At 52.8% G+C, this 13,221-nt stretch overlaps 1 protein-coding gene across 1 annotated transcript; it reads right to left on the bottom strand.

Annotated features, from left to right (window-relative positions):
* Window positions 1-3,203: 3,203 nt before the first annotated feature.
* Window positions 3,204-10,981, bottom strand: LOC308059140 (uncharacterized protein; the record flags this gene model as incomplete). The annotated part of the gene is made up of 4 exons (XM_080376077.1): window positions 3,204-3,254; window positions 9,175-9,730; window positions 9,848-10,088; window positions 10,879-10,981. The coding sequence occupies 4 exons, from the start codon at window positions 10,979-10,981 to the stop codon at window positions 3,204-3,206; spliced, it is 951 nt and encodes a 316-aa protein (XP_080232203.1).
* Between the last annotated feature and the right edge of the window lie 2,240 nt (window positions 10,982-13,221).

The following is a 13,221-nucleotide window of genomic DNA, read 5'->3' as shown; positions in this document are numbered from 1 at the left end:
GGCCTACAGCTCCCAGCATGCCCCGGGAACAACCTGGCCATGGGGCAGCCCTGGGCCTACAGCTCCCAGCATGCCCCGGGAACAACCTGGCCATGGGGCAGCCCCGGGCCTACAGCTCCCAGCATGCCCCGGGAACAACCTGGCCATGGGGGGGCCCTGGGCCTACAGCTCCCAGCATGCCCCGGGAACAACCTGGCCATGGGGCGGCCCCGGGCCTACAGCTCCCAGCATGCCCCGGGAACAATCTGGCCATGGGGCGGCCCCGGGCCTACAGCTCCCAGCATGCCCCGGGAACAACCTGGCCATGGAGTGGTCCTGGGTCTACAGCTCCCAGCATGCCCCGGGAACAACCTGGCCATGAGGCGGCCCCAGGCCTACAGTTCCCAGCATGCCCCGGGAACAATCTGGCCATGGGGTGGCCCCGGGCCTACAGCTCCCAGCATGCCCCGGGAACAACCTGGCCATGGGGCGGCCCCAGGCCTACAGCTCCCAGCATGCCCCGGGAACAACCTGACCATGGGGTAGCCCCGGGCCTACAGCTCCCAGCATGCTGCAGGAACAACCTGGGCATGGGGTGGCCCCGGGCCTACAGCTCCCAGCATGCCCCGGGAACAATCTGGCCATGGGGCGGCACCGGGCCTACAGCTCCCAGCATGCCCCGGGAACAACCTGGCCATGGGGCAACCCTGGGCCTACAGCTCCCAGCATGCCCTGGGAACAACCTGGCCATGGGGCGGCCCCGGGCCTACAGCTCCCAGCATGACGCAGGAACAACCTGGGCATGGGGCGGCCCCAGGCCTACAGCTCCCAGCATGCCCCGGGAACAACCTGGCCATGGGGCGGCCCCGGGCCTACAGCTCCCAGCATGCCCCGGGAACATCCCGGCCATGGGGCGGCCCCGGGCCTACAGCTCCCAGCATGCCCCGGGAACAACCTGGCCATGGGGCGGCCCCGGGCCTACAGCTCCCAGCATGCCCTGGGAACAACCTGGCCATGGGGCGGCCCCAGGCCTACAGCTCCCAGCATGCCCTGGGAACAACCTGGCCATGGGGTGGCCCCAGGCCTACAGTTCGCAGCATGCCCTGGGAACAAACTGGCCATGGGGCGGCCCCGGGCCTACAGCTCCCAGCATGCCCCGGGAACAACCTGGCCATGGGGCAGCCCCGGGCCTACAGCTCCCAGCATGCCCCGGGAACAACCTGGCCATGGGGCAACCCTGGGCCTACAGCTCCCAGCATGCCCCGGGAACAACCTGGCCATGGGGCAGTCCTGGGCCTACAGTTCCCAGCATGCCCTGGGAACAACCTGGCCATGAGGCAGCCCCAGGCCTACAGCTCCCAGCATGCCCCGGGAACAACCTGGCCATGAGGTGGCCCTCGGCCTACAGCTCCCATCATGCCCTGGGGCACGCCTTCTCCCAGCAGGCCATGGGACATCCCTGCCCTGCAGTCGGGCCCTGGGGGGACACCAGCCCCCAGCCCGGGCCCTGTAGGCCCCAGGGCCCCTTCCCAGGGCTGCCCAAGCACAGGCCCAGGCCCCGGAGCCCGGTGGGGCAGGGACGAGGGGAAGGGAGGCACCGAGCAGCAGGGAGTGAGTCAAGGCGGAGGGGTGGCCGGAGAGGGACAGGAGGCGGCCAGAGGGGCAGGGGGAGCAGGAGGGGCTGGGCAGGGATGGAGAAAGGACAGGGACTGGTGAGGAGCGGGCAGAGGGATGGAGCGGGACAGAGGGGCAGAGGGTGCCGCAAGGAATGCAGGATCAGCAGCAGGAGAGAGGGCTAGGGAGAGGAGTGGAGGGGCGGGAAGGGGGACAGAGGCACAGACCAGCACAGGCAGGGCGAGGGGACAAGATCCGTGAGCGGCTTGTGACTTTGGCAGTGGGCAGCAAAGCTGCTTCTCTGGGTCTTTCCTTTCCCCCTCTGCCCTTATCCCCTCCCCACCCTTCCCCTTGGTGAGGCTGTGTCTGTGGTGTGCCTGCTCTGGTGAAAGGAGCTCCTGCACCAGCCTGAGGGCAAAAGAAGAGGGGCAAGGAGCGAGCTGTCACAGTCCTTAGTTTGCAGGTTTAATGTATCGTCCCTCTTCAGAAAACACAGCATGTCTGTGTGTCAGTGTTGCTGGCAGATTTTTATTCTTTATAGCAATTTCTTTAAATACCGGGCTTCATGCAGAAGGTTCACACGGTGCTGTGCTTGTAGTAAACGGAATTGCTTTTATGCATGCTGCATTCTGGAGGTGGCAAGTGCCAGGTTAGAGATGAAGATGGAAATGAAAGCAAGTGACGCACACGCAGTGGTGATCCTGCCACAAGCATGCTGTGTATTGACCTGGGAGAACGCTGCAGGGACTCTCAGAAGTCAAGGTTTTCAGTGCTGTTTCTGTGTTTGATACCCAAGGGATGGTTTCCCTCTGCATGCGTTTCTGGGCAGGCATGTGCATGGAACATAGGTGTGTCTCTGTGCCATAAGAGGGACTGATGGCAGTTCTTCATTTCATTCCAACTCAAAAGTAAAGAAAGATTGTACCTGCAAAAGAATTCAAACAGCCGTCTTTGTTTCCCAGAGCGAGCATACAAGCATGGGGGAGCGGTTTACAGGTTCAGAACTTCAGCCAGCTCTGGATGGTAAACCCTCAGGAGAGGAAAGAGAAGCCCCACTTTTTTAACTACAGCTCTGCTTCCCTTAATGTGTCTTCTTGTTAGATTGTGTCGGTGGTCAGATTAAAAGCACATGATTAAACTGTGCTTGTTCATGAAGATATTTGAGGGTTATTTACTGTCTTCAATCCTCTTACGAGTGGGGCACTCTGTTGCCCTGTGGGCAGTACAGTGTCGTGACTGGTAATTTTCCTTTTCTTGCCTAGTGTACGGATGCATTTATGAAGGCAAGTGTTGGGTCTTATTGGCGCCGCACAAGAAACCAACGTGTGAAACCCAGACATTCACTGTTAGAAACAGGAAGAAGCTATGGGCCCTTGCTTCAGATTCTGCAAAAGATGTACCAAGGCTGAGGAAAGTGGCAAAATGGGAAGAAATGCCGTAGCATAACTTTGGGATGGCAGGTGAGGTTTCCATCAGTGTTCCTCAAATGTAGCAGCCTCATTTGGTTTGCGGATGTGGTGTTGAACTCAAACTGCGAGACTAGTTTCCTTTATTGCGGGTGGTACTGTAGCACACGTACCTTTCATGTCCCAAGTGAAGTTGCCAAGGCTCTAGTTAAACTTCCGCAGAACCACCTCAAATTTTCCGTAGTGCATGATTTCCTTCAACAGTCAAGTCCGGGTCTGTGGCATACAATAACCCCTACCCCATTTGGGATCTGGATGTGGTTGATTTTTAATTCAGACTTATCTGCTGTTAGAGATGTTCGGGTTTTGGTCCAAATAGGGAAATGCTGATTGTGTGCATTCTTTTGCTTTTTCATAGTGTTGTTCCATGTTTAGTCATTTGTTCCTTACAAAAATAATGTATGGGTGTCTATGAAGCTGGAGATGTTTACGTTCTTGTGGCTGAATGTAGCAGTGGCGCTATCTTGCTGTATTTAAATCAAGAGGAGCATAATGTAACTTCACTTAAAATCTGGTCTTGGTAGGCAGATCCTACCCTGATAAGCATTTAAAACAAAACAAACAACAACAAAAAAATCTGTGACAAGGTATAGGTGGAGCACCTGAACTGGTGCAAGGCAGCAATTCTCTCGCTGATATCCACACATGGCAGAGCTGTTGCCATCATGACCTTGAAATAGTGAGCCATTAATGTTAACTACTAGCAGCTTGTGAACCTAACAGTCAAGGTAGAAAATAATTTCCCACTGCCACCTTTTTTTAATTTTCTTAAAAGTTTCTGATTTGATACTTTCTGATGTATTTGAAACCTGTGTCATATCCTGCGTAGTTTGTGACAAGTGTGTGGCAGATGGGACTTGTCTGCTTGGAGAGGTGGTGAGACGGAGAGTGGAGAATGGTTTTATGGCACAAGCGTAGAAGTATAAAAAGGGATTAAGAGGCTTGTGTACCTTGCTGCCAGTTCAGTGGCATGAGAATTCCTGTAATGACAAATTCCTTCTGGCTCTGAAGGAATGAACGTGCCAGCGTGCTGAGTTTCCAACCAGAGCAACACTAGCAACGGATGTCGTTCCCAAATGGTGAGGTGGTTGTAAGCTTCATCAGTAGTAGAAGCTGTGGAGAAAGTCACGAATCACCTGCCGTTCTGCAAGTCAAGTGCTTGGCTCTTTTGTCACTAGTGTTGATTTAAGGGTGCATTGCTTATAAATAGCACTTGACCTTTGTAATTCTTCATACTGCTAAGTTCTGGGTGCCATCAGAGAACCACTGTGCTGTGAAGGCCCTGTAAACATACGGCAATGTTTGTGTTTATGCATTTTGCCTTCCCTTAGATGATGTTATTTTGTCATTTGAAACCTTAGCGGCAGGATTTGGGGCTTTATCCTGATCAGGTATCTAAGGGCCAGCTCTCGGCTGCAGCTGCAGCATAAGTATTCAGGTGGTTTGAGCACCAAATGAAACTTCCACTTGGCTGCCATTTTGGCTTTTCCCTTCCTCTTAATTTTTATATTTTAATAAAGAGTATTTGGCTTCCTTACAGAAAAAAACCCCAGTGCTATCCTTGTCCTGTTATGATAAGGCCCTAATCTGGAGGGCAGAAAGCTGAGACCACCAGGAAGATGTTGAGAGGAAGGGGAAGAATGTTAGAGCCATGAGCTGGGTGTTCTTCAGCTGGCCAGATCTGAGGAGATGGAAAAAGTGCCTCCCAGGTAGCTAAAGGGAAGCACAGGAGAGCAGCTGGGAGCCAGAGGTGTCGTGTGGGCATACGGAAGTGCTACGCTGTGGTGTGTTAGGCAAATGTTATTTTCAGAAACTTCCACATTTGTTGTCATTTCCCAGGCTCCTGAGGTGCAGGAATGCTGGAGGCAAGAAGCTGCCAGCATCAACTACGTGGAAAACGAACACTTCTATCTCCATTTCACTTTCCTCACTTCTGTGTTGCGGTGGCAGGGCAGTACAGACCCGGACCCGGACCCGGACCCGGACCCTGACCCTGCAAGTACGCAGGCAGCTTGTGTGGCCAGTGCCGGTGTGGTTCTGGCACAGAGGATCAAGCTCTTCATGCTTCAGAGCTGTCAGGCTGACACTCTTCAGCACTCAATGAAGCTCTAAATTACAGCTAAAGGAAGACAGAAGTTTTGCTTCAGAGCTTGATAATGTCGTTCTGATCCATCCTTTTGCTTGTTCAGTGGCTACAGAAGGGAGCCACTGCCTTGGTGGGAGCATCCATTGAGTTCTTCATGTGTGATATTAGAGGATCATTGTGTCTGTTTATGCATGAGACCATTACAGTAGGTGATTTGAAGATGTTCACGTGTGGTACATAAAACCTTTGCCAGTAAAACAGTAAATCCACGCAGTGGGGTCTAAAGCGCACAGATCCAGTGCGATCCTCCAAAGAGCTTTGAAAGTGTCTCCCCAAGGGTACAGACCTGGCTGTTGGTGACTCTGTTGACCTGCCTTTTATAGCAGGTTGCTTGGAGAAGTTGCTATGTCAGAAGTCGTCTTCTGTGGGCCGAATGCTGCAAATGGTAGAATGTTTAAGGAAGCAAATGAATAACCTTCAGACTTGATTTTACTCTTTTTACAGATTGTACACAAATGGGAGGCCTGAGCAGGCTGCCTTTAGCAGGGGAACGTGACCTGACTGCACAGGAGGCAAGGAACTCTCTTCTCTCGCTGACCATGAGTCCTCAGTTTCAAGGCAGATATGAAGAGGAATATTTGACCCGTGGGAAATGCAACTTCAGATACGTAACCCAGGTGGGACTGCCATGTGAGCCCTGTGATAGGAGCCGTGTATCCCAACCGTGAACGTAGAGGTTGGGCCCAGTTTTTAGCTTGGTTCAATATGAACTCTGCTGACTGATTCTGTGATCAAGAGCAGGCAAGTCTGCCCCCTGAGAGGATGTTGTCGTGGGTGGAAGGGTTGAAGTGCAGTGACTGCGTCAACAAACAGGTGGTTTGAAAAGTCTTTTGGGCAAGGATCTGGTACGCTGGTGTAATGCCTTTTCCCTTTACAAAGGTGTCCAGTAAACACAAGTGTTCCTGCATGTGTCCAGTAGCGCAGAGACCTCTGTACTTTCTTTGGACTGATTGTTGTGTAAGATCTGGAGGTTTGGGGACAGTTCTGAAAATTGTTCAAAAGGTGTCTTGAATGTTGGGTGAAATGGGTCATCACTTCCATAAACCTCTAGCCTGTAAAGAAGAGCCATGGATGTAAGGAGATTTTCTTTTTTTCTCTTTTTATTGTTACTGGGAGGAAAAGCAGTGATTAACTATTGACCTGTGATACCCCCAGGTGCAGACTGTGCAGTGCATTTGAGGTGGATCACTCCTGTACTGCCAAGACTGAGCCCAGACTCCTCAATACTTTGCACACTGGCACTGGAAGTCCTTGTGCAGCTGTGGGTACTGGCTTTCTGTGCTGCAGTGTGAAAAACACAAAACACTGGGGTTAAGGTTTGCAGAGAAGTGGGAAAAAGTTGATTATTTTGTGCTAGGAAGAGAATGTCCTGTAGTTTTCAAACTTTGCACCTCTCCACTTGGAATTTAAAACCTGCTTTTAACTCGGCTGCTATGTTTCAATGAGAGGGAGGGTGTCTGGTTGTCACAGATGATGCGTCCCATCAAGAAGGATCTTTCCCTTCTGAGTTGAGCTTTCTTTGCTTGATGTGGAAAGTGCCTTAAGCTGAACGATTTCAGATGGCAGTGAAGGAATTACATTGACATGGGGATTTAGCAACAAACCCAAAGGTATGTCGTCTTACATTTCAGTATATGATTTTTTAAAATCAGGATTTGCTGGGGTTTGAGCAGGAGACCCATTTTGCATGTGCCTACATAAACCCCATTTTCATGGATAGATGCATGCAGTATGTTTTGTGATGTGATACTTAATTACGTATAAGCTGTTCTATGCTGTGCTCTTCTGGGATTGTCGTAGTCCTTTGAAACGCAGCCCTGTGCATCAAGGGGGCAAGCTGTGTCACCTGCTTTCCCCCACAACATAGAGCAATGTAACTGTCATAAATACAGGCTGAGCAAAACTAGTTGAGAGATTTGTGGGCTACTGTTAGCATCACAGTGGGCCAGGAATTAGCCCATGCTTACTAATAAGTTCCTGTATTTTAATTGTCCTACGCCACCTGAGAGGCAGGACAGTGTCAGGGCACTTTCCCAGGGAATAAAACTGGACGTGTCTGCTTCTCTCCGAGGGTCCCCTATGTACAAAGCATCCTTCAGCACAATCTGGGTGCTTGGTGTTCTCAAAAGGACCCAAAGGGATGAAGTTCACTCCTCCTGCCTGCGTGACAGCAGGAATTATGTCTGCAGCTGTGCTTCTGCGCACTTTGAAACTGCCTCCGTTTCTTTGCTTAGCCAACCAGAGAAAAAAAGCCAAAAAACCCTAAGCTGAGTTGGCAACAGTGTCTTGCTGTCCTCTCTGAAGGAAGTAATTTACCATCATCTCGCAGCTTGTCAAACGTGCACCAAGTGTGAAGAAGAACATGACGTGCACTGTCCTAAGCTCTCAGCAGGTCAGGTTTTGCTGTCCTCTGGAAACTGTCTAGCTCTTCAGTTTTTCTCCACAAAGGACACATTGTTTGGAGTAGTGATGAGGTGGCCCCCCAGATACCCCAGCTTTGTTTCTAAGTGCTATTGAAGTATTTTGCCTCCTGAAGAGACTGTGTTCCTCATGAGGAACGGTTACTTTGAAATAAAGTGACCCCCTTTCCGTCTAAAGGGATGGAGCTTGAGACTGTGGAGGTGGAGGTGCTTGGTGAGGGAGGCAGTCAGGCAGTGCCACTCTGGGGGTGCCCAGCTGCGCAGGGCAGTGACGGCACCCGTGTGCCTGGCGAACGCTTCTCTCGCAGTGTCGCAGGGAGAAGGTGTGAGGGTGCTGGGAGAGAGCCGGCGCCCCTGGGAATGACAGCAGCTAAAGGTGAGGGCTGGCTGCGTGGGCAGCAAAGGGTGGGCCAGCCACTCCCTTTGCAAATGCAGTGGAGAGGGAGGGAGCCCCTCCATCAGCGCAGCAACGTCTGCTGGGGCAGGGCCGGAGGCACCGGCGCCCAGGGCAGGGCTGGCAGGGGGTCTGAGAGAGCCACTCCGCCACCCCCTTGCTTACTGACCCTGTGGGGAAATCGCTTCGGGGGCAGCGGTTAAAAAGTGCGTGCAAAGTTTTTAGGTCCAATTGGAACACTGAGAAGGGGTTCGGGGCCTTTCTCAGAGCGCCACACGTTGCATGGTCATGTGTCATACACAGGTTTGGTGACTGGTTTCTCGCTTCTAATGCAAACGCGTACGCATCCGCAGTAGCACTGCTGAAGTGTTTTACGGACTACGCATGCTCCCCAAGTGGGATTTTGGCCTCTTTGGGGCAGAACTATTTCAGCTAGAGGTCACCATCTCCCACTGCCACCATTATCTTTGTCCTATTTTAAACTCATTTCCTGTTGATGTCAGTGGATCCCAAGACCCGATCAGCTTGTGTTCTCTTGCAGCCAGAACTTTCCCCATTGGAAGTCTTCTTCCTGCGCAACTTAGATAACGGTGCTCTTTTCACTGCCTGGTCTTTGTTTATCACCCCTGCCAAGGCTGCCTCCCTTGATGAGAAGTCCCTTCATTTGTAAATACTTTAGAGAGTGGGTCAGCTCGGTGGAGGTGTCACCTCGACAGAGGGGAAGGTGGAGCCAGAGGGGAAGGTGGAGTGTCAGGTCTCTGCATGTGGCAGGGGCTGCATTAACCCTCATCTCCCGCTGCGCGAATGACCACAGGCAGAGGCACTGTGCAAGGAACATCAAACCTTTAATGAATTAAGACAGACAGATCTGGTAGAGGGCCGGGGCTGCAGTGGGCAGGTGCAGGTCACACGTCAGAGGGATCTGTGCTCCACACCTTCTCTATCAATATATCAACAGCGACTGGGGCAGCGTGGAGCACCTTGTCTCCTGGTGTTCCTCAGGGTTCTGGCTCGCTTGGTGGGCACATAGTCGCTATTGGATGGCCTCTGCTTGCTGCTGCCCCCCTGCTCCCCACTACAGCCCACTGCCGTGGCATCCCTGTGTGGCTTCCCCTCCCAGAGGGTTTTGGAGCTTTTTGCCACCGGGCACACCACCATCTTCTTCCTCTTCTTGGGTGGCATGCTGCCCCATGGGGACATCTCTGGCATCCCGAGGGTGTCAGCCGATGGGGGGCGCTTGGCCTGTTTGCCAGCAGCCTTGCCTGATCTGGGCACCACCCGGCAAGAGGAGATGCCCGGTGGTGGTGGCAACTGGGTCAGAATGACCCGGGTCTGCCTCTGCAGCACCTCCTCCACCAGCTGGGCCATGCGGGGCGGATGATGCTGGGGTGCAGTCGGGGGGCTGGCCAGGGGACTCTTCAGCAGGATCTGCTGAGGACTCTCTGGGAGACCCTTGTGGGGACCCTCTGGGCATCCCTTCAAGGGGCTCTCCTCTGAAGTGTCCATAGGACCCTCCTGAGAGGGCTCCATGGGGCTCTCTGGCAGCCGGGTGGGGAAGACCGCTGCCAGCCCACCCTGCTTGCCTTTGGTGTCCAGCAAGGGGGATGTTGCCACCCTCTGCCAGGAGGGGTTGGTGTCCTCCTGCATTGCGGCCACCACTTGGTCCTTGGGACAGTTGCCCTCCATCATGCACTCCAAGATGTCAGGGATCCTGTTGAGGGTGGTGGTCAAGACAGGGACATCAGGGACACCACGGTCGGTGTCCTCGCTGTCCCCCAGCCCTGCCGCCAATGATTGCTCCTTGGAGCAGCCACCCTTTGCCACTTACTCTGAGAACTCCGGGAACTCGTTGAGGAGGGTGGTCAAGCAGGAGCCGCTGAGAACTTCAGGGAGCTCCAGGATGCTGTCGAGCCAGGCGAGCGGGTCACTGCTGTCCATGGCGGACGAATGCTCATCCTGAAACTGCAGGTTGTCCTCTGCCAGCTCAGGAAAGGCCTCGTTGAAGGCATCTGGCCCCAGCTCGGGCAGGTCCAGGAGATTCTCTGGGCTTGGCGGGGTGGTCACCACTTCTGAAAAAGCAAACGAAGCCAAGCCACCCCCAGGGTGATGCAAGCCTTCCTTGGTGCAGGTCACCCCCTATGGGCTCTGCCACCCTGCAGACCTCACCTTGGTGCTTGGTCCTGCTTCTGCCAGAGAGCATATCCAGGGCGGGCTGGCAGGGGGTGGCAGCAGGGACGCCATCCTCACTGGCCACCACGTCGTTGTTAAAGGCCTCCAACAGCTTCTGGGTGCTGCCAGGATGGGTGCGGAGCACAGGGGGGACCTGCACGCGATGCTGAGCCGCAGGGTGTTGGGGTGGCAGGGGCCCAGCATGGGCAGGGACGTTCAGCACAGTGCAGCCCCTAGGGTAGAGGGGCTGCCCCTGGCCCACGTCCCATGGGCCCAGCCCCACTGGCTGGTGGGGCACAAGTGTCCCCATCACCACTTGCTGTCCCCAGCCATAGGCAGGGGGACAAGGAGCAGGCAGAGGGGGCAGCTGCACACCGCTGGGGAGCTGCAGCACGTGTGGCAGCTGCACGACCTGCCCCGAGTCCCCCAGGGGCCCCTGCACCCCCTGCCAGGTTGCCAGGGCGGGCTGGTGGGTGACAATGTGGAGCTGGGAAGGCTGAATGGTGATCAGCAGCCCTGGGACAGAGGGCAGCACACCAGCAGTGACCGGTGGCGGCATGGTCAGGGTGGTGAAGCTCGTGCTGGGCACCTCTGGTCCTGTCGGCAGCTGGAGGGGGAACCTCTCTGTGGGCAGAAGCGAAGGGGGGTGATGGGGTGAGATGCTGGCCGGCACAGCTGGTTGGGGGTTACCGGGAGGGCAGGAGCACCACGAGGAGCGTGCTGCTCTGTGCCGCGGCAGTTGGCCAGTGTGGCGTTTGTTGGGGCACACAGTGTTCTGGGGTTCCGTCTCCATGGCGATCATTATGCCAGCACCTGGGTCAGCCAGCGTTGTGACGGTTTGACTTTTAATGACAGAACAACTTCCCAACTCCATGGTTTCCCATCCTGCTGATGCTTTCCTGCCCTCAGTGCTGATTTCCCACCCCCACCATAGTTTCCCATCACAACTGTTTTTTGGTTTGGGAGTTGAGTTTCATGTCAAAGGGGAGTTTTCACCTAAATTTCTGTTGATGTCAGTGGATCCCAAGACCTGGTCAGCTTGTATTCTCTTGCAGCCAGAACTTTCCTCATTGGAAGGCTTCTTTCTGCCTTCTTTCAGCCAGGGCAGGGCTGGGAGGGAGTTTGAGAGAGCCACTCCTCCACTGCCTTGCTTAGGGACCCTGTGGGGAAATTGCTTTGGGGTGGGGGCAATTCGAGAAAAGTGGGACCTCAGAGAAGCATAGTATTACAGGAAGCTTTTTAGGGTAAGAGACAGCTGTCGCTTTCAGGATGGCCGGCATTCACCATCCTAAATGTGTGTTGCCACGGCTCCCTAAGCAGCGCAGCCTGCAACCTCAGCACGTGCTGACAGGGGTAACGGGGGCTGGAGCGGAGTGGAGAGCCCGCGGCCAGGCTCTGTTATGCTCCTGCAGGAAGGGGAACTTGACGGTACCACAGAGCTGATGAGATGTCCACTGCCATGATTTTCCCTTTTATAACAAATTCTACCAGGGACGAGCAATGACGGAAAAGGCAGGACTATGGTTACGCCAGTACTTCACAGTCCCTTGAACTTGTTGTAGTTCCAGCGTACTGGATGGATTGTGCCCGGATTCTTTCTTTTCCAGTGTGTCTGGTGGAAGAGAGGCAGCTCCTGCAACCCACCAGACTCCTTGGAATTTAACTTCTCGTGCTGGCCCTTGGCACTTTGACTCTGGGACTTCCCGTCCCAACTTGGTTAGTGTTGCCCAGATGTTTTTCATTGCATCTGTAATGCTTTCTGGCCCTTCTGCCCCGCTGAGGATGCCATCGATGTATCGATACACTGTGAGGCCAGGTGGAATGGTGACCTGTGCTAAGGCTGTGGCCAGAGCATTGTGAGCGATAGTGGGGCAGTGTTTGTATCCTTGCGGAAAACTGTTTGAAAACATACTGAGTCCCGCTCCAGGCAAAGGCAAGCCGGGCTTTTTCTTGTGCGTGGAGCAGAATCACGAGGAATGCATCTCTAACATGTAAAGCATCTAAAGCTAACCTAACATCTATGCTAACCCTAACGTCCCACAAAAATCACTGGGTTACTGACAATGAAAGGAGAGGAAACAGTACTGTGAGAACGAAAATACCCCACTAAGTCAATTTTTTTGTCTACCTATACAGCAGAAGTGTTCTTTCATGTTAAAGTCAGAGTATGTTCTGATTTGCACTGCCCCACTAAATGGTTTTATGCTGTAAAGGTTTACTAAGAAGTAATTGTTAGTGTTCTTCCTGGTTATGCACCCACATCTTATAATGAAAAAATTAGATGATAACGTCTTTGCTGTGCTACACTGTTCTATAACTGAGAGTTAGGTTGCGTTTTATTTTAAGCATTCTCAAAAAAATACGGATAGTTACAGCTTTTACTAACAGCACTGCGGCAAATGTGAATTCACAGGTGGGCTTTTAAGCCTCACCTCAGCATGTTTGGTGTAGGAACAAACATTACAAGTACTCTAGTATTTTTGCCAATGCTTTCCTGCACAAATTGTATTAAAAGCATAGATTCTTCTGGTCTTCCATGCAGAAAGTATGGTGAGAATAAATCTGATATTAAAATGACTTCTTCAGATGTCAGAGGTTTATTTAGAAATGTCCACTACCTGTATTTTTTCTTATTTACTTGCAGCGGGTCGTAACAACCTGCAGAGAAGATATGCAAAGTATGTTATCCCTATTATTTCCATTCCTGGGTTATGATAGAATTTGGCACAGAATTTTAGATCAGTTGCAAAAAGTAGTGCTGGGCCACGCATATTCAGATTGATCCATGATCCCAGGTAGCTGTATGGGATTTGGTAATTTTCTTTAATAAGTAAAGGAAAACTGCATGTATTATAGAAATGAGAATTTAGTGAGACAAAGGGCAGGTCCAGTTCCTTTTCGACTACTACACAGAGATATTCTAACACATCAAATGAAAAGAATTTCTAAAGAAGTAGACCTTTCTGAGCTGGAGAAGAGGTAGATGAAATAGAAAAGATAGAACTAAAATCTGCAGCAAAATATTGCCTCTAA

This window comes from Falco punctatus, assembly GCF_963210335.1.
Source record: "Falco punctatus genome assembly, chromosome: 2".
NCBI classification, from domain to species: domain Eukaryota; kingdom Metazoa; phylum Chordata; class Aves; order Falconiformes; family Falconidae; genus Falco; species Falco punctatus.
This window is presented reverse-complemented; position numbering and strand designations above follow the sequence as displayed.